The sequence below is a fragment of the Macaca nemestrina genome, chromosome 2 (assembly GCF_043159975.1).
Source record: "Macaca nemestrina isolate mMacNem1 chromosome 2, mMacNem.hap1, whole genome shotgun sequence".
Classification (NCBI taxonomy): domain Eukaryota; kingdom Metazoa; phylum Chordata; class Mammalia; order Primates; family Cercopithecidae; genus Macaca; species Macaca nemestrina.
This window is the reverse complement of record NC_092126.1, coordinates 718,851-740,304: the sequence shown is the minus strand read 5'-3', so window position 1 is coordinate 740,304 and position 21,454 is coordinate 718,851. Positions and strand designations below refer to the sequence as shown.

General features: G+C 41.7%; 1 protein-coding gene across 4 annotated transcripts in view; it reads left to right on the top strand.

Annotated features, from left to right (window-relative positions):
* LOC105470759 (forty-two-three domain containing 1) overlaps positions 1–14,431 on the top strand; it is a 32,428-nt gene extending 17,997 nt beyond the window's left edge. For 3 of the 4 annotated variants that reach the window (XM_011722963.3, XM_071090542.1, XM_011722964.3), the window contains exons 4-9: positions 199–311; positions 2,899–2,995; positions 3,415–3,476; positions 5,671–5,745; positions 7,135–7,261; positions 11,970–14,431. In XM_011722963.3, the coding sequence (XP_011721265.1) occupies positions 199–311; positions 2,899–2,995; positions 3,415–3,476; positions 5,671–5,745; positions 7,135–7,261; positions 11,970–12,068 (573 nt within the window). In that variant the 3' untranslated portion in view covers positions 12,069–14,431. The remainder of the gene's footprint in view (positions 1–198; positions 312–2,898; positions 2,996–3,414; positions 3,477–5,670; positions 5,746–7,134; positions 7,262–11,969) is intronic. The other variant, XM_011722965.2, reaches the window with a different exon arrangement.
* Positions 14,432–21,454: the final 7,023 nt, after the last annotated feature.

The following is a 21,454-nucleotide window of genomic DNA, read 5'->3' as shown; positions in this document are numbered from 1 at the left end:
CACATATTTTAAATATAATGTGGGGTTTTCATCTTTGCAATCGCTTAGGCTGTAAATTTTCAAGCTGTTTCTCCATCTCCCTTATCTACACATTCAAGCTGTTGTCAATCCCTGTTCATTCTGCATCAGAAATGTTTATTGTAGTAGGGTATATAGAAAAATGCAATTTGATTAACATAGTTTCTTGCCTTCTGATAGAATATAGAACAATATTTTCCAGTGTTAAAAAGGAAGGCAAACCTTCTGAGACAAAATGAAGGGCAGAGGAAACCAGTGGCAGTTCTCAAGAGACCTAACCAGCTAAACAGAAAGTAAGTACTCAAATATGATGATGTGTTATTTTGCATTAAAAAACACTTCTTGCATTAAGTGGTGTGAAGAATAGATTTGCAGTGATTTTTTTAGTTATCTGGTCATTTTCAAGACAGATGTTTGGGATGTCTATCTGAGCATCCACATGGATGTATCCAGTAATAGCTCGTTTATTAGATGAATTCTTACTGATGAATTTAACCAATATCAGCTTTTTAAAAAGCATCACTCTGCTTCTTTACCTCTTTGACACATGGAATAAAATTGCAAAAGCTGATCACTTTAGTAGAACTCTCTCTCTTTTTTTTTTTTCCTGTTTTTTGAGACAGGGTCTTCTCGCTCTATTGCTGAGGCTGGAGTGCAGTGGCGCCATCACTGCTCACTGGAGCCTCAACCCCCACCCGGACTCAAGTGATCCTCCCACATCAGCCTCCTAAAGTGCTGGGATTACAGGCATGTGCCACTGTGCCCAGCCCTGGTAGAACTCTTAACATCTCAGTGGGAATTATTCAAAATTGGGAATTCTGAAAGCTCAATTTGTTACTCAGTCTGGATGGCCCTTACTAGAACACTGAATCACAATGTATGTTATTTGTGGAAAAATCAAACTAGAAAGGAGGAATTCTTGATGAACACTTGTTAAACTGAAATTATTTTTATACTAAGTTGAATAATAAAAACCAAAAATTATGGCCTGTGAGCTGGGCACAGTGGCATGTGCCTGTGGTCCCAGCTACTTAAGAGGCTGAGGCAGAAGGATCACATGAGCCCAGGATTCAGGGCTAACCTGGGCAACATAGTGAGACCCCCATCTCTGAAAAAAAAAGAAAAATTATGATCTGTTGTTACGGCATTCTGTTCTCTGTAAGGACAAAGTAGATGAAGTTAATGAGGTGTGAAGTTTCCTTATTCGGTTTCAAGTACTATTTATTTATCTCTCGTGGAAGATTATTCAGCAAACAAAACCTGGAATGGAGTTTTTTAAAAATGCAGTGGCTGGGCACAGTGGCTCATGCTTGTATTCGCAGCACTTTGGGAGGCCATGGCGTGTAGATCACCTGAGGCCAGGAGTTCGAGACCAGCCTGGCCAACATGGTGAAACCCCATCTCTACTAAAAATATAAAAATTAGCTGGACATGGTGGTTCATGCCTGTAGTTCCAGCTATTTGGGAGGCTGAGGCAGGAGAATCGCTTAAACCTGGGAGGCAGAGATTGCGGTGAGTCAAGATCGTGCCACTGCACTCCAGCCTGGGTAACAGTGAAACTGTCTAAAACAAAATAAAAAATAAAAAACAAAACAAAAAATGTAATGGCTGGAATTGCAGTTTTAACCATCATCTTTTGGGAATCACTTGATAATAAGGTACCTTCTCAAATAAGAACCCATCATTTACATGAGACTTACATGTTAATTGGGTTAGCTAGGGAAATTTTGAACTTGAATCTCTGAAAGATTGGAGGTAAGACTAAGGAATCTATTGAACACTTGTTTGTAAAGTGTTTCATATTCATCAATAGATCAGTTGAAGACATGGAATATTAGAGCATTGAATATTGCATAAATATGAAATTTTAATTTTTCATACTTCACCAGCTTCCTATAGAAACCAAGAAATTAGGTGCAGCAAACCACCATGGCGCATATCTACCTACGTAAGAAACCTGCGTGTTCAGCACATGTGTCTCGGAACTTAAAGTAAAATTAAAAAAAGAAAAAAGAATTGGTGAAAGTCAAACATAATTAACAGCATTGTTCTGTGCATGAAAGAACAAGAAACAGAAGAGTATAAGTTTTTCTGTGGTTTATTTATTTTTTGAGATGAAGTCTGTCGCTGGGCTGGAGTGCAGTGGCGTGATCTCGGCCCACTGCAGCCTCTGCTTCCCTGATTCAAGCAATTCTCATGCTTCAGCCTCCTGAGTAGCTGGGACTACAGGCGCGTGCCACCAAGGCTGGCTAGCTTTTGTGTTTTTAGTAGAGACAGGATTTCACCATGTTGCCCAGGCTGGTCTCAAACTCCTGACCTCAAGTGATCCACTCCCCTCAACCTCCCAAAATGCTGGGATTACAGGTGTGAGCCATAATGCCTGGCCTTTATGGTTTATGTTAATACATAACAGTTTCTGAGTGAGGAAGGAAGAGAAAGCTGGAGGAGGAGATGTTATTTTTCAAACCTTTGTCTTTATTTTTGGTCTTCAGTTTATTTTAGGTCTTCAGTTTGGCCTGTGTGTAGTTTTTCTTTGTACTAATCCTGTAAATTGTGAAGTTACGTTTTCACCAGATATAGGAAATAGCACTAAAAGTGTGATTATTATTGTCTTCAGAAGATATATGAAATGTTAGAGGATTGAATATTTGGACGATAAAGTGGTTCGAAATTAACAGGTGGTTATGTGCTGTGCTTCGGAGGGAGGTATTTGTTAATCAAATCTCAGTAGCTTCATGTTAATAAGGAAATAATTCAGAGTTGTTTGTTACTTGCACCTCATGTTTTCAGCCTATGAATTTAACTATTTTTGCTTATTTTTCCTCAAGACGTTTGAAAGTAGTTAAATGGCTTAGCATGGCATATGTGTTTTTGTTGCAGAAATAACATTCCAGCTAATTTTACCAGGAGTGGAAATAAATTAAATCATCAGAAAGATACTCGTCAGGCAACTTTTCTTTTCAGAAGAGGCCTGAAGGTATTTAAAAACTGTGGCAGTGTTTTTTTGTTTTGTTTTGTTTTGTTTTATTTTTTTTAACCCAAAGAGGATCCTGAGCAGCCACCTTCAGTAAAAGCCTCAGTCACAGGCAGCATTGGGTTCAGGATATGAGGAGCATGGCAGTAGATTAGTTCTTTCTGTTGTACGTTTTTTGTTTCCTGTCCTTACCCTCAATAGCAATGTCTTATAATAATTTACCATGTTATTTGGGAATAAACCTGTGTTTGCCACTTGTTCTGATACAGGAATTCCGACAGGGAAGTGTTGCCAGAATAGCACAGGCCTCTCTGCATTCATGCACACGCCCCACTGTGTTATAAGGTTCTAGAGCAGGATCGCTCTTTGGATTCAATCCTCTGCTTTCTGTGGGACCTACTGCTTTTTTTTTTTCTCTTCAGGTTCAGGCCCAGTTGAATACAGAACAACTGCTAGACGATGTAGTAGCAAAGAGAACTCGTCAGTAAGTTTCCATTTGTTTTTCAAGATGTTATTTCAAAACTCCCAGAATACTGACTGCCCAAATTATCATGTGCCTCAGTCCAGAAGAAATTAATTGAAACCCAAAATAAAATAGAGCCTGAAAGCCGGGCATAGTGGCACTACACACCTGTAGTCCCGGCTAGTTGGGGAGACTGAAGCAAGAGAATTGCTCGAGCCCAGGAGTTCAAGGCTGTGAAGTGCCATGATCTCACCTGTGCATCGCCACTGCACACCGGCCTGAGCAGCATAGCTCGGGCTATGGAGACTGTCTCCAAAAAAAATTTTAAAAATTGAACCTAAAATAAATAAATCCTGTTTTGTCCTTTGTTAATTTTCGCCAAAAATCCTTTTGAGTTTTCACATGTCGATATTGTAACAGTTTTAGTGCCAAGTAGATTACTTGTTTTTTATTATTTTTATTTTTTATTGGCTATTCCATTTTAATGAAACAGCTTTTTTTTTCTTTTTTCTTTTTTGGCTATAACTGCTTTCATACAAATGAACCTATTTAGGGAACGAATAGAATAAAGTTCAGTACAACTTTTAGAAAATTTGTACAACTTTAAAAACAATAGTTTTCCTTTTCGCAGTCTTTTTTTCTTAGCCCTATAAAAAAAATTTTGAAAATCTATTTTATCCTGTTATAATCACACCTCCTGAGTGTGAGTTGTAACATACTAATTCCATCAGTGTGATTAGGTTTTGAGATTAACTGTTTAAAATTACGGCTACTTTTTGGAAAACAAAATAGATACAGTTGGCCTTCTGTGTCTCAGGGGAATTGGTTCCAGGACCATTGAAGAGATTAAAATCCTCAGATCCTCAAGTCCCTTACAATGGGCCCTCCATATCCATGGATTGTTTTCAGTCTGTGGTTGAAATTGATTGAATACATGGATGTAGAACCTGTGGATACAGAGAGCTGGCTATAAAACATGGTCATGGTCCAGATATGATGCAAACTATGGGGCATGATTTTTAGCAATTGGAGTGTTAGGAAACTGTGAAACAGATACTGGTGGTATTCTTTAGCACAGGGGTCATGACATTAGAAACCATGGGGAAGGAAAGAATAATCGTAGCGTTTTTGCTTCTGCAGTGAACAATATTTACATAATCATGATCATATATAAATGTTTCTTGTTTTGAACTTTGAGAATCAACCTGTTAGACAAAGCACAACGTAGTTAATTTGAGAACAGAATGTAATGTAAGTGTCCGATTTTGACTCGTGAATATAAAGGAAGAGCTGACAAAGTGAGAGGCACAAACAAAGGGGCAGAGGTGGAAGGAAGGAACAGAGGCTCTGAGGTCCTTTCCCACAGAGCTGGGGGCGGGGTCAAGCGATTCTGCTGAAGGAAACAGAGACTTAAGTATTTTAAGTTACAAAGGCAGGGAAGTAGTGACAGCCATCAAAATGTTTCAAGGTAGGTAAGGAAACTGGAGGATGGTTTGATGAACTAAATCTATTCATCATAGCAAGTTTTTATTTTGAGATGGAGTCTCGCTCTGTTGCCCAGAATGCACAATGGCGCAATCTCGGTTCACTGCAACCTCCCCCTCCTGGGTTCAAGCAGTTCTGTGCCTCAGCCTCCCAAGTAGCTGGGATTACAGGTGCCCGTCACCATGCCCAGCTTAATTTTGTATTTTTTTTTTAAGTAGAGATGGGGTTTCACTGTCTTGGCCAGGCTGGTCTTGAACTTCTGACCTCATGATGCACCTGCCTCGGCCTCCCACAGTGCTGGGATTACAGGTGTAAGCCACTGCGCCCGGCTGCAGCAAGGTTTTATACTACATAAGCATCTTGTTTAGTGAATTGGAAGTAACCAGCAAGCAGTAAAAACAAAGGTTAGAAGTGCTGCCTGTGGAGAGTAGGAATGGAAAGCAGCAGAATAGTGGGGTGAGGGACTGTTGCTTTTTATTAGAATTTCTTTTGTACTATTTGATTTTTTAAAATTTGTATATATTTATCACACTGAAAAATGTTTAATAAATTCAGATGCCCAGTTCTGCACCCAAGGTGTTGATTCATTATGTCATGGTGGGGTTTAGGTATTTATTTCTTGCAAGCTAAGAAAAAGTAATGGCTGCTTTTAAAATGTTTATTTTTATTTTGAATATACATAGGGTTTATCAACTTACATTTAGTGAATTTTATTTTTTTTTGATACTAGATGGCGGACTTCCACCACAAATGGAGGGATTTTGACTGTATCTATTGACAATCCTGGAGCAGTTCAATGCCCAGTGTAAGTTGTTTCTTTCTTTTTGCAAAAATTATAACCTCTCATTACACAAGATCATAAGAAAGTATTAGACTTCTGCCCAGAGAATGATGTCCAAGTGAGGATAAACCAGGCAGAAGTAATGCCTGTGATACAATATGGAAACAGTGTCATGTAAAGTTAAAAGGAAGAGTTTTCTGGATTCCTGATTCTGCAGCCCTAAATGACCATGTTGAACAGTGTTTTTTAATATTTTAAAAATTATGTGCATGTATATCATATGTACCCTCTTTTGGGGGCAAAGTCTGGCTCTGTTACCCAGGCTGGAGTATAGTGCCATGATCATGGCTTATTGCAGCCTTGACCTCCCAAGCTCAAGCAATCCTCCTGCCTCAGCCTCCCCAGTCCTGAGTAGTTGGGACTGCAGGTGCCACCACCATGAGTCCTGAGTAGCTGGGGCTGCAGGTGCCACCACCACACCTGGCTTTTTTGTTTGTTTGTGCCCAGACTGGTCTTGAACTCCTAGACTCAAGCAGTCCTCTCACCTTGGCCTCCTGAAGTGCTGAGATTACAGGCGAGAGCCCTGCACCTGACCCAATATGTGTATTTTTATGTACAATAATAAACGAGATGACAGTATACATGCTACTTCTTCCCCCAATGCCTGTAATATTTTTGATGTCTTTATTTTTCAGACCATACAGACCTACCTTCTCTTTAAATTTATTGCTTTATAAACGTTGTCGATTTATGGAGCTTATGTTCTATTCAAGCATCTCTGATTTTTTTAAGAGATAAGGTCTACTCTGATGACCAGGCTGGAGTGCAGTGGTGCCATCATATCTCACTGCTGCCTCGAACTCCTGGGCTTCAATAATTCTCCTGCCTCAGCCTCCGAGTAGCTGGGAACATAGGCATGCACCACCACACCCAGCTAATTTTATTTTATTTATTTTATAATTTTTTTTGTATAGGTGGGGTCTTGCTATGTTCCTTAGGCTGATCTCTAACCCCTGGCCTCAAGCGATCCTCCTGCCTTGGCCTCCCAAAGTACCAGGATTATAGGCCTGAGCCACAGTGCATAGCCATCCAGCCATCTTAATGATTGAAATGAAAAGAGTGTAGGATGGGTGCCTAGGACTTTAGAGGTTGCTTTATTTTAATGGAAGATCAAGAGTTAGGAATCACCAAACATTCCAACTTGTTGAAAAGTTTGTAGTTCTATTTAAAGAGGTATTCTCTGAACAATGATATATTTTAGTCTAGAGTAGCCAATGACACCGTTTTTTTGAAAACACAAATAAAATGGCCCTAATACATTTGAACATGTGTACAGGATGTCTTAAGTACCAAATTAATTTATTTTTCCTTTCATTGTTAAGCTGCTCTGATACTTTAATATTTTTCTAATAGAACTCAGAAACCACGATTAACTCGCACTGCTGCACCTTCATTTTTAACAAAGCGGGAGCAAAGTGACGCCCGGAAAGTTCCTAAAGGTGTTCCCCTACAGTTTGACATAAACAGCGTCGGAAAACAGGTAAAAAACATTTTCTGTATTTTCTTGGGTCATCTGCTGAGAATATTTTAATTAACAAAACATTTATTATAATCGTGAATTATAAACAAGGTATCCTAACTGCCCCCTGAAACCTAGGGAACCACTAACCCACTTCTGTCTGCCAGTTTGCCTATTTTGACATTTCATATAAATCAGATCATACAGTATATATTTGTGACTGAATTGTTTCACTTAGCATAATGTTTTCAAGGTTCATCTATATTGTGTCCGTATTTAATTTTGTTTTCCTGCTGAACAGTGTTCATCATATGTATATACCACATCTTATTTATTCCTTCGTTACTGGATGGGTATTTGGGTGTTTTCACTCCTCGGACACTATGAATAATCCTACTCTGAGCATTTGCGCAGAAGTTTTTGTGTGAGCATCTGTTTTCATTTCTCCCTGGTAAATACCTAGGAGTAGAATTGCTAGGTTTATAGTAACTCTTTTTTTTTTTTTTTTTTTTGAGACAGAGTCTCGCTCTGTAGCCCAGGCTGGAGTGCGGTGGCCGGATCTCAGCTCACTGCAAGCTCCGCCTCCCGGGTTCACGCCATTCTCCCCCCTCAGACTCCCGAGTAGCTGGGACTACAGGCGCCCGCCACCTCGCCCGGCTAGTTTTTTGTATTTCTTAGTAGAGACGGGGTTTCACCGTGTTAGCCAGGATGGTCTCGATCTCCTGACCTCGTGATCCACCCGTCTCAGCCTCCCAAAGTGCTGGGATTACAGGCTTGAGCCACCGCGCCCGGCGTAACTCTTTTTTTGTTTGTTTGTTTGTTTGTTTTTGAGACGGAGTCTCGCTCTGTCGCCCAGGCTGGAGTGCAGTGGCCGGATCTCGGCTCACTGCAAGTTCCACCTCCCGGGTTCACGGCATTCTCCTGCCTCAGCCTTCCAAGTAGCTGGGTCCACAGGCGCCCGCCACCTCACCCGGCTAGATTTTTTTTTGTATTTTTAGTAGAGACGGGGTTTCACCATGTTAGCCAGGATGGTCTCGATCTCCTGACCTTGTGATCTGCCCGTCTCGGCCTCCCAAAGTGCTGGGATTACAGGCTTGAGCCACCGTGCCCGGCCGGTTTATAGTAACTCCTTTTTTTTTTTTTTTTTTTTTGAGACGGAGTCTCGCTGTGTCTCCCAGGCTGGAGTGCAGTGGCGTGATCTCGGCTCACTGCAAGCTCCGCCTCCCGGGTTTACGCCATTCTCCCCCCTCAGCCTCCCAAGTAGCTGGGACTACAGGCGCCCGTCACCACGCCCGGCTAGTTTTTTGTATTTTTAGTAGAGACGGGGTTTCACCATGTTAGCCAGGATAGTCTCGATCTCCTGACCTCGTGATCCACCCGCCTCGGCCTCCCAAAGTGCTGGGATTACAGGCTTGAGCCACCGCGCCCGGCCGGTTTATAGTAACTCTTTATCTAATCTTTTGAGGAACTGCTGGACTGTTTTCCTTAGAAGAGTCTGTGCTACAACTTTATATTCCCGCCAGCGTCTATGAGGGTTCTGAATTTCTCTATATCCTCACCAATACTCACTGTTATCTGCTGTTTGACTATAGCCATCTAGCAAGATTACAGGATACAAGGTTAATAACAAATTGTCAAAACCGACCAGGCGCGGTGGCTCACGCCTGTGTTCCCAGCACTTTGGGAGGCCGAGGTGGGCAGATCACCTAAAGTCAGGAGTTTGAGACCAGCCTGGCCAACATGGTGAAATCCTGTCTCTACTAAAAATACAAAAATTAGCCTGGTGTGGTGGCAGGTGCCTGTCATCCCAGCTACTAGGGAGGCTGAGGCAGGAGAATTGCTTGAACCCAGGGGGCAGAGATGGCAGTGAGCTGAGATCGTGCCACTCACTCCAGCCTGGGCAGCAGAGCAATACTCATCTCCAAAAAAAAAAAAAAGTCAAAAACCACATTGACAATTTTGTATTAACCATATTAACCTTGTATCCTGTAATCTTGCTAAATTCACTTACTTTTGTATTGACTTTGTAGATTCCTTAGGACTTTTTTTTTTTTTTTTTGAAACAGGGTCTCGCTCTGCCACCAAGACTGGAATGCAGTGGCATAATCATAGCTCACTGTAGCCTTGACTTCCCAGGCTCAAACGATCCTTCCTCCCACCTCAGCCTCCTGGGTAGCTGGGGATACAGGCACACACCACCACACCTGGGGATGCAGGCACACACCACCACACCTGGGGATGCAGGCACACACCACCACACCTGAGGATGCAGGCACACACCACCACACCTGGGGATACAGGCACACACCACCACACCTGGGGATACAGGCACACACCACCACGCCTGGGGATACAGGCACACACACCACGCCTGGGGATGCAGGCACACACCACCACGCCTGGGGATGCAGGCACACACCACCACGCCTGGGGATGCAGGCACACACCACCACGCCTGGGGATACAGGCGCACACACCACCACGCCTGGGGATGCAGGCGCACACACCACCACGCCTGGGGATACAGGCGCACACACCACCACGCCTGGGGATACAGGCGCACACACCACCACGCCTGGGGATACAGGCGCACACACCACCACGCCTGGGGATACAGGGACACACCACCACGCCTGGGGATACAGGGACACACCACCACACCTGGGGAGGGCACACACCACCACACATGGGGATACAGGGACACACACCACGCCTGGGGATGCAGGCACACACCACCAGGCCTGGGGATACAGGCGCACACACCACCACACCTGGGGGTACAGGGACACACCACCACACCTGGGGATGCAGCCACACACCACCACACCTGGGGATACAGGCACACACCACCACACCTGGGGATACAGGCACACACCACCACACCTCGGGATACAGGCACACACCACCACGCCTGGGGATACAGGCACACACCACCACGCCTGGGGATACAGGCACACACCACCACACATGGGGATACAGACACACACCACCACGCCTGGGGATACAGGCACACACCACCACGCCTGGGGGTACAGGTACACACACCACCACGCCTGGGGATGCAGGCACACACACCACACTTGGTTAATTTTTATATTTTTTGTGGAGACAGGATTTCAGATAGGGTTTCACTACATTTCCCAGGCCGGTCTTGAACGCCTAAGCTCAAGCCATCTGCCTGCCTTCTGTGGCTGCCCAGCTTGGGATTTTCTGTGTAAACAATCGTTTCATTCTCCTAATTCGTTTCCAATCCTTAAACCTTTTCTTGCTTTGTTACAATGGCTAGGACCTCCAGTCCAATGTTGAGTAGAAGTGGTTAAGATGTATACTTGTATGCGTGCCTTGTTCCAAAGCCTGATGAGAAGGCAATAGATATGTCACCATTTAGTATGATATTAGCCATATATATATATATATATATATATATATATATATATATATATATATATATATATATTTTTTTTTTTTTTTTTCCTTCTTTTTTGAGATGGAGTCTTGCTCTGTCACCCAGGCTGGAGTGCAGTGGCGTGATCTTGGCTGACTGCAATCTCTGCCTCCTGGGTTCAAGCAATTATCCTGCCTCAGTCTCCTGAGTAGCTGAGATTACAGGCATGCGCCACCACACCCGGCTAAGTTTTTTGTATTTTTAGTAGAGACAGGGTTTCACCATACTGGCCTGGCTGGCCTTGAACTCCTGACCTTTTGATCCGCCTGCCTCAGGCTCCCAAAGTGCTGGGATTACGGGAATGAGCCACCATGCCTGGCCCAGTTTCTTTTTTTCTTTTCTTTTTTTTTTTTTAAATAGATTCTCTTTGTCAGATTGAGGAAACTTCCTTCTATTCCCGATATGCTGAGAATTTTTATCATGAATAGGTATTCGATTTTGTCAGATGGTTTTTTGGTATTCCTTGAAATAATGTGAAATTGAAGATACGAAGGATGGATAGAAATTTCACCAAATTGGCCTGGTGCGCTGGCTCACACCTGTAATCCCAGCACTTTGGGAGGCCAACATGGGTGGATCACTTGGGGTCAGGAGTTTGAGACCAGCCTGGTCAACATGGAAAATCCCGGTCTGTACTAAAAATAAAACATATTAGCTGGGTGTGGTGGCACGTGCCTGTAATCCCAGCTACTCGGGAGGCTGAGGTGGGAGAACTGCTTGAACCCAGGAGGTGGAGGTTGCAATGACCTGAGATTGCACCACTACACTCCAGCCTGGGTGACAGACAGACTCTCTCAATAAAAAAATAAGAAAAAAAAAATTTGACCAAATTTGTTTTGCTTATTTTTATTTTGTTACTATTATTTTTTCCAGAAATGGTATAGTTTATAGATGCTGTTGTTAATTAAAAAAACAGATTTTCATTTGAATTTGAATTTCTGTGTTGAACTCACCGTAATCCAAGAGAATTTGCTATAAAATATTTACAGGTCTGAAGAGTTATTTTATCAGTGACATCATGAGTTGGTGGCAGTGTTTACAGAGCCTGAAAATAATTCAGATAGGGGCTTTGGGTGTATGACTTCTAGGCATTATAGCATATGTGTGTTTTATATAGTATATAATGTAGGCTTTATATGAGGTCATACACATAATAGTAAAATGTTAGTTGTCGTTACTTTTAATTAATCATAAGATCACATTATTGTTCCAAAGCAAATATGGCTTTCAGTAAAATTGTTAATTGTTGCTTTGTTGTTGTTTTTGTTTTTTTCTTTTCTCTAGACAGGGATGACGTTGAACGAGCGGTTTGGGATCCTGAAGGAACAAAGAGCCACTCTCACATACAACAAAGGGGGAAGCCGCTTTGTAACCGTGGGATAGGTCCCATGTCAAAGGAACTTTTGAGAGATGACTCTGAAAAGTTGAATTGCTTGAAGAGTTCATCACAGAAATTCAAGAAACTTTACTTCAAAATATTCACAAGGCTAAATAACTCTTATTTTTATTTTTGAAGTTTTTTTTTTTAACGTATAAAATAATGCCCTGAAAGAATAATAGGGATTATACCTATCTGTTCTTGAAGATTTCATGGTTGGCTCAGACAGAACAATCATCTGTTTGACTTCTTTGGTTCCTCATGCAGCAGAAGGAAGACAGAAAGATAGAAATTGATTTTTTTATGATAGTGGTATTCAGGATCTCATCACCTTTGCCCATATTTTAGATTTTGTCATGGTAAATCTTGGTCTTCAGAAACATGAGTAGGTCCCTTTGTTGCTGTCACTTACCCTTTAATAGTGTTGATGTAGTCAGTACAGTTGCCTTTTCTTCATTAGAGATACAAAAAAAAATGTATTAGAATTCCAGTTTTGGGTTTTAAGATTTATGGGAATATCTAGAACTTGGTTCATTTTTCAGACAGTGTAATCCCCTGGAATTATACAGCTTTAGTGCTGAACTTTTAACAAGAAATGTGACTCTAGGTACTAGTCTCAGTTTAAAATGTTGGTGTTAAAGGCTATAAATGCATATTTACAAGGTTATCTGATAGGGCCTTGGAGGAGAAGATCCAGTTTTTAAAAATGACAGTTTGTGTTTAATAAACGAAGGCATGAGAGGAAGTAAGTAGCAAGTTGAAGGACAGGTAGTTGAGATGAAAAACTTCAAAACCCAGTATAGGTGTACTGTTTGGATTTAGCATAGTCTTGAGTCTAGTGTCCACAAAGTATTCAAATGATATTTAGAAGAATTATAACTATTACATTGAATTGAGTCCCTTGGATATTTTGATAGTAAAATTAATAGCCATAAAGTCTTCGACTTCTTATTTGAAGTTAACATTTCTTATTTGAAAAGTTGAAATTTATGAGCTTTGAAGATTGCAAAATTAAATAATTTATAGCTCCAAAAACAAAAATATACTTGTATATGTCACAGAAAAAATGCAAAATTTATAATAGAGTTACATTAACCTTGTTGTTTACCTTTCACTGATTTCTTACATGGTATAAATTAAAGTTCAGGCATTTATGGGGAGCAAAGGCCCTCCCCCACCACCCCGCCACCTGCCACCTCTGAGGGAGTGGGAGAAGTGAGTCTGTGCCAAGATAGTACTGAGTCCTCAGATCTTGTATACTGTAAATTACGGTATAATGCCAAATGCAGCAAAATCTTCCAGCTATACCTTACAAGTTTGGTCATTTTGAAGCTTGACGTTTTAGTTTGCCATTATGTTAAAAACATCTAAATAGGTGTTAGTTTCTCAGGAGTAGATTGTTAGTGTTGACTTTTCCTGTAAAACAAACATCGTTCTTGGCCTGCCTTGCATTGTATACTAGACTTCATTGTTGCCTCTCATGCTTCTTGAGTTACTTAATGATTTATGCTAGCCATGGAAAGCTATCAGTAACAGTTTTCACGCTTATACCAAAGAATTAAATCTGATCCTTAATATCTGATATTTTGCTGGTACTTGTACTGATAAGTGATTATTGGAAGTCAGTCACAGAATTTGAAAATAAATTCTAGTCTCTCCTTAGCTATTTGATGCTTTTCATATAGGCCAAGAACTCATTGCAAAACATTTTTGCAAGTATGAATGCCTGTATTTGGTCTAGGAACAGTACATTTTAGTCTGATTTAGAATTACTGGTAGCTTATTTTAAAGCAAGGAAAAGCAGCTGAGCTCGAGTTTGCTGTCTTTAGAACGGTTTGTGAAAATATGGTATAAAAGTGTTTTCATTTTCCTGTTCTTACCTATTGTATAGAGCTATTCATGCCATTTTTTGGGAAAACCTTAAAAATTGCCCCAAATACTGACATTGAGTGCATCAAATAACAAATTGTCTTTGGTATATTAAACTTTTATTCTTCATGCATCTGTAATTTAATTTTAAGTATAATGTTTTGCCTTTGGTACAACTAAATTAAAACTCTTGGTGGTCACATGTATATAAACAAAACAATATGCTTTGTTGAAGGAAAATTTTCTTTATTGGAATGTGGTTGTAATCCTTGTTCAGTTCTTAAGTTTTGGTTTTTTTAAAAAACAGGATGCAACTTAAAATTTTCTTTGCATCAAGGTATATGCAAAACATTGATGCAGTGCATCACAAAACGGAAGTTTGTATTTAATGAGGAGGTGCTTTACACTGTACTTTTTGGTGTTTTTTGGAAAAGTTACATTTAGATCTATTCTGAAGCTGTTCATTTTTAACAAATAAAATGTTACAGGTTTCACATGATTTATTCTTAGCTCTAAAGATTGAGTTGTGGTTTTTAGATTATTCTATGTTATGAAGAACTTTGTAGTGGTTATTTGTAGTTTTTAGGGTGTGAAACGTTATCTACTAGCAAAATTGGTAACTCACTCTAGTCTCTCCTATTAGCATCCGTCTCTCTTTTGATGATTTCATTTGTAGCTCCAACAAATGAATCTAAAAAATAGAATCCAGGCTGGGTAGGGTGGCTCATGCCTGTAATCCCAGAACTTTGGGAGGCCAAGGCAGGTAGATCACGAAGTCAGGAGCAAGACCAGCTGGCCAACACAGTGAAACCCTATCTTTACTAAAAATACAAACATCAGCCAGGTGTGGTGGCATGTGCCTGTGGTACCAGCTACTTAGGAGGCTGAGGCGGGAGAGTTGCTTGAACCCAGGAAGCAGAGATTGCAGTGAGCCGAGACCATGCCATTGCACTCCAGCCTGGGTGACAGAGTGAGACTCTGTCTCAAAAAAAAAAAAAAAGAAAAGAATCCAATATACTTTGCAATGCAGAATACTGGATTACCGCTCCTTTTACATCTTAATAAAGTGAGTGCCAGTGTTTTTAAGAGTTGCGTGTGGCAGAGTTATTTTTTGAGCTCAGATCTTCTAATTCTTAATTGATAATAAACTGCTTCTGTGAATTGAACACCCACAGAAAATAGTGGAATGGTGTATGGTTTTCAAATACCTAAGAATTGGTAATAGCCATGTTTTAGCATTTTTAGCATGGTAAGTAAATATATTCTACCAGTGATGATTATACTTTATTACTTTGTTATTCAAGTTAGGTAGGCCTGTTAGAAAAGTCCAGTATTCCTAATCAGATATGCAGTTTTTAAAAGCAGGCATAAACTCTTCACCACAATTTTAATTACAGTTGTCCCTCAGTATACATGGGGGTTTGGTTCCAGGACCCTTGTATATACCCAACCCTGCACAATACTGAAGTCCACCTGTGTATACGAAAAGTTGGCCCACTGTGTACATGGATTTTGCATTCCAAGATTTTTTTTGGTTCAAAACAATTTGCTTGTGAGTAGAACCAAGTAATTCAAAGCCACGTTGTTCAAGGGGTCAACTGTTTAAGCCAATCATAAAATACTATGTCTGAGGAAACAAGCTTCAATCCTCAGTGGCTAGTTTTTATTAGAATAGGTGTGTATATCTAATTATTAATATTTTGCTGTTAATAGCTTTGTAATTCACACAAAATATACAGGCCCAGAGTAATTTTTGTTGATTTATTTTTACTACAAAGAGATTAGAGAAAAAATAACTCACTTGGCAGTAGAGAAAATGAATACCATATTGGTAATATTAAAGCAGAAAATAATTCATTTCTGATCAGTAGTGCTTTCAGTTTTCATCAGAATTATTATTTTTTTCTTGCCACTGTGAAAAAGCAGTTAAGCATGTAAAGCTTCCTTTAGAGAGGGTTCTTTTTGGATAGATCAATTTGGAACTAGCTTCTTTTTTTAAAAAAATGATACTTCAATCAACAGCATTTACTACAAGAATTGTGGACTATGTTGGACCATTAATAGGGATTTAAAGGTTTACTTAGAACTTGTAGACTTCTGATATCTTTTATTTCCCTTCTCACTACAGTTTTATTTTATTTTATTTTTTGAGATGGAGTTTCGCTCTTGTTGCCCAGGTTGGAGTGCAATGGTGCGATCTCAGCTCACCCCAACCTCCGTCTCCTGGGTTCAAGCGATTCTCCTGCCTCAGCCTCCCGAGTGGCTGGGACTACAGGTGCCCACCACCACGACCTGTTAATTTTGCATTTTTAGTAGAGATGGGGTTTCTCCATGTTGGCCAGGCTGGTCTCAAACTCCTGACTTCAGGTGATCCGCCTGCCTGGGCCAAAGTGCTGGGATTACAGGCGGGAGCCACCGCACCCGGCCTACAGCTTATTTTCTACCTATGTTTAATAGGAAGCTTGATAACACAAGCAAATGTGATGCCATTCTGGGACTGAAATGTCTTCTTCTGAGTGTATTCAGATGAGGTGTACCAGTGTTTAAAGATTAGTTGGAAACTATTCTCGTGTGCATGTGTAATTTCTACTTACTCCATTTCCTTTTAATGAGAAAAGAATCATGTCTGAATTTTCCTGTATAAAGTTTTTGTTTTTGTTTTTGTTTTTTTTGTTTGTTTGTTTTTCTGTCGCCCAGGCTGGAGTGCAGTGGCTGGATCTCAGCTCACTGCAAGCTCCGCCTCCCGGGTTTGCGCCATTCTCCTGCCTCAGCCTCCCGAGTAGCTGGGACTACAGGCGCCCGCCACCTTGCCCGGCTATTTTTTTGTATTTTTTAGTAGAGACGGGGTTTCACTGTGTTAGCCAGGATGGTCTCGATCTCCTGACCTCGTGATCTGCCCATCTCGGCCTCCCAAAGTGCTGGGATTACAGGCTTGAGCCACCGAGCCCGGCCTAAAGTTTTAAAAAGTCAATTATTAGGACTTCTTTTTAAAGGAGTAAGCAATGGAAGGATCAAACATTTATTAAATATATTCAGCAAATATATAAATGTATTCAGCAAGGAAGAGAATGGGATTTACCTCAATCCTATTCATACTGCTTTGAGTTTATAAAAGTGGAGTTTTTTTATTTTTTGAGATGGAATCTTACTGTCACCCAGGCTGCAGTGCAGTGGCACGATCTCGGCTCACTGCAACTTCTGCCTCCCAGGATCCTCCCCGGGTTCAAGCGATTCTTGTCCCTCAGCCTCCTGAGTAGGTGGGATTACAAGCTTGAGCCATCACGCCCAACTAATTTTTGTTTTTAGTAGAAATGAGGTTTCACCATGTTGGCCAGGCTGGTCTCCTACCCTCAGGAGATCTGCCCACTTCAGCCTCCCAAAGTGCTGGGATTACAGGTGTGAGCCACTGTGCCTGCCCTAAAAGTGGAGTCTTTTTTTTTTTTTGGAGACAGTCTTCCTGTGTTGCCCAGGCTGGGGTGCAGTAGTGATCCTTGGCTCACTGCAGCCTCTGCCACCTGGGTTCAAGCGATTCTCCTGTCTCAGCCACCCAAGTAGCTGGGATTAGAGGCACGTGCCACCACGCCCAGCTAATTTTTGTATTTTTAGTAGAGACGAGGTTTCACCATGTTGGCCAGACTGGTCTCAAACGCCTGACCTCAGGTGATCCGCCCGCCTCTGACTCCCAAACTGCTGGGATTACAGGCACGAGCCACGGAGCCCGGCCTAGAAGTGGGGTCTTAGAAGGAGTGGCCGTGATAAATTTCTAGTGAGTAGAAGAGGGAAGGGAGGACATAACCTTTGCATGGTATAGTGTAGCGCAGAGCTGGAAAGATGAAGATTTTAGTGAAACTTTTTGAATGAGTTAACTTTCAGTCTGTAAAATAAACAGGAAGAAGCTGGGAAGTACACTGTATCAATTGCTTATACTGAATAACCTGCGCTGCCTGTTTTTTCAGCTTCTGCTCCCAGACCACAGACCAGTGATGGAAGAAGTTACAGATCCCTATAAACCACTTTGCTCCTGGCCTTTGTGCCACTATCTTTCATCATTTCTTTTATTCATCAGTAGACTCTTTGGTGAACTCCCCACAAAGACTCCATTTCCATTTCCGGTATCTCTTTCTCATAAGACGCTGTCACCTACTTTGTGGAGATGATGGAGGGAGTAGGGTAAGAATTCCCTCATAGTCTACCCTTACTTGGCAGCTGAAGCCTCAAATCCTTAGAAGTTGCAAAGTTAACTGCTCCTCTATCTTGCCTCCCATCCTTCCTTTACCTAGAACTTGTTCTCATATAATAGTATATATAACATCTTCAGTTTCCCCCGTATGCGCAGGTGTTTCTTTTGGCTTTTAAATATCTACATTTCTTTTTTCTTTTTCTTCTTTGAGACAGAGTCTTGCTGTGTTGCCCAGGCTGGAGTGCAGTGGTGTGATCTCGGCTCACTGCAGCCTCCGCCTCCCGGGTTCAAGCACTTGTGCCTCAGCCTCCCAAGTAACTGGGGTTACAGGTGCCCGCCACCATGTCCAGCTAACTTTTATATTTTTAATAAAGACAGGAATCTACTGATTTAGGAACCCTGTTTTCCTTAAAAATTGTAATTTTTTTTTTCCAAGATGGAGTTTCCCTCTTGTTGCCCGGCTGAGTGCAATGGCACAATCTCGCCTCACCACAACCTCTGCCTCCTGGGTTCAAGTAATTCTCCTGCCTCAGCCTCACGAGTAGCTGGGACTACAGGCGCCCGCCACCACAACTGGCTAATTTTGTATTTTTAGTAGAGAGGGGGTTTCTCCATGTTGGTCAGGCTGGTCTCGAACTCCCAACCTCAGGTGATCCATCTACCTCGGCCTCCCAAAGTACTAGGATTACAGGTGTGAGCCACCACACCTGACCCAAAAATTGTAATTCTTTTTTCTTTCCTCACAACCTCTCCTGTGTGTGTACGTAATCTAGTTTCTACTGCTTTCCACTCATTTTAACTATTTTTTAAAATTATTTTTCATTTTTAGAGATGGGATGTCATTCTCTCCTAGGCTAGAATGCAGGGACACAATTATAACTTGCTGCAGCCTCAACTCCTGGCCTCAAGCAAACCTGCCTCACCGTCCCAAGTAGCTGGGACTACAGTCAGGCACCACCACGCCCAGCTAATTTTAAAAAATGTTAGAGACCGGGGGTGGGAGGTGGGGTGCCCTCACTGTGTTGCTCAGGCCTCTTGAACTCCTGGCCTCAAGCAATCCTCCCACCTTAGCCTCCCAAGTAGCTGGGATTACAGGCACAAGCAAGGGTTGACTAATTTTTTAACTCCTAAAAATATACTCAGTCCTAGGATAGCATAGAGTTTACTATATTAAGGACCTTAAAATCTTGTTGAATATTCAAACATTAATCTATAAGCTTGGTCAGTTCAGGGCTAGCATAGTATGTTGCTATTACAATGGATGTGTTCATACATGTAGATAGGAGGAATGAGGCCTGTTACAGAGAACCTGATAGAATTTAGTGTAGATGTAGAAGGTGATAAGCAATCGGATGACAATAGTGCATTTGAAAAGGTACATCTGGCAACTAATTCTACAGCATTGTAGCATTAGTATGGAATATATGAATAGACAAATTAGTCATTGTAGTTGAAATCTCCCTAAAAACATAAATTAAAAACTGCCCTTAAATAGCTTAATATCTTTCGAATAATAATTTTAGGAAGCCCAGGATAACAAAAACCTATATATGCATCGGATAAATGTTATTTGCTGGGGATGACAAATACGTCACCCACCATTGTGACCCATGCTCATAACATATTATGTATCATGGAACTTGTTGCTGAAGTAACTAGAATGTGTTGAGAGTTTATAGAACAGCTCTCTGGGCAGCTCTTTTAACTAATCAACTTTGGCACTGGGATTAAACATTTTTATACCTTCTAGCATTTAGCAATTCATGCCAATTGAGGTGTCATTGAAGAGTTGGGGCTTGAATGAGAGGATCTCTCATCCTTATTTTTCTTTTGCTCTCTGACCCGAACTTTCTGATCTGTGGTCTTTATATCCTCCACATGTTACCACTATAAGTCGTATCTGGATGCGTTCATGCTGATCCATCTTCCAGTCTCACCTTCCAGTTGGTCCTACTTCATAATCCTTCAGGTTTAATTCAAAACCTAATTTATCCATGATACAGTTTTCTCATCACTCTTAGCCCCATCACTCTTAGCCCTTTTTTGGGCTCATTCTCTAATTGGCCTGTCTGGGTTCCATAATTAGATTGCAATCCTCCAGGAAAAGGATTGTATCTGACAGCCTCTTCTATTTCCATAGTAAATACTAGCTGATTGACTGTTGGTAAAGTTTACGTCATACAGCAGAAATGGCTTCTTCAGTAAAACAGACTGAAGAATGTGCTAGAGACTGGTTGCAATACAAGTGAGGTCTAATTGGTTTTAAATGAAGCATTTTCCATTCTTTCATTACTTGAGTGGTTTCAATTTGGAGTATCTTCGGTTCTACCTTTAATTCCCACATTTAGATTATGGTCAGATCATTTTCTGTTCCTCAGTTTTGGCTCCAGACCAATATTTTAGATTTTAATACTATTCTAATCTTGCTTTATCCAACAACAATAAAATCTTGCCAAAAGGACAAGTACTATTGAAGATGTTTCTTGTATTTTCATTAAGAAGAGCTATTTTATAAAAGGGATGGATGATATATAGTATTTATATAACGTTTTTAATGAGAATTTTGAGCCCAATTAGCACATGTTTGTTTTCTCTCCAGCAACCATAGTTAAGTCCATCAAATCTCGACTTAGATCATCTGGTAATACAATGAAGTTGGGAAACGGTTTAGGTCGTATCTCAGAGGGTCCTCTCCTCTCACCATCCAAGTTTCTGCAGCAACAGTGTTAAGAAAGGATCCTGGCCGGGCGCGGTGGCTCACGCCTGTAATCCCAGCACTTTGGGAGGCAGAGGCGAGCGGATCACGAGGTCAGAAGATCGAGACCAGCCTGGCCAACATGATGAAACCCCCGTCTCTATTAAAAATTCAAAAACTAGCCGGGCGCGGTGGCGGGCGCCTGTAGTCCCAGCTACTCGGGAGGCTGAGGCAGGGGAATCGCTTGAACCCGGGGAGCGGAGCTTGCAGTGAGCTGAGATCCGGCCACTGCACTCCAGCCTGGGCGACAGAACGAGACTCCGTCTCAAAAAAAGAAAAAGCTTAATTTAATGCTTAGCCTAATCCTCCACTACTGAGGGAGCACGGCGGAGAAGTTTTGATGCGGAGCGTTGTCTGGAAGATGTTTTTGTAGCGGCATTTTAGAAATGCCCCTGGCAGGGTAGAGTAGGGGCTGCTCCGGATTTGTGAGTCCGTTTTAATTCCCCTTGAAAAGCTCGCCATGTGGGCGGGGGCGAGGCCCGGCTGCGCCGGGGGGCACCGCGGTGCTGCCCGTCACGGGAACCGGCGGGGTCCGGGAGCCCCTTTCTCCGCCCACCCAGCGGTCCGGCCGCGCATGCGCCGAGCTG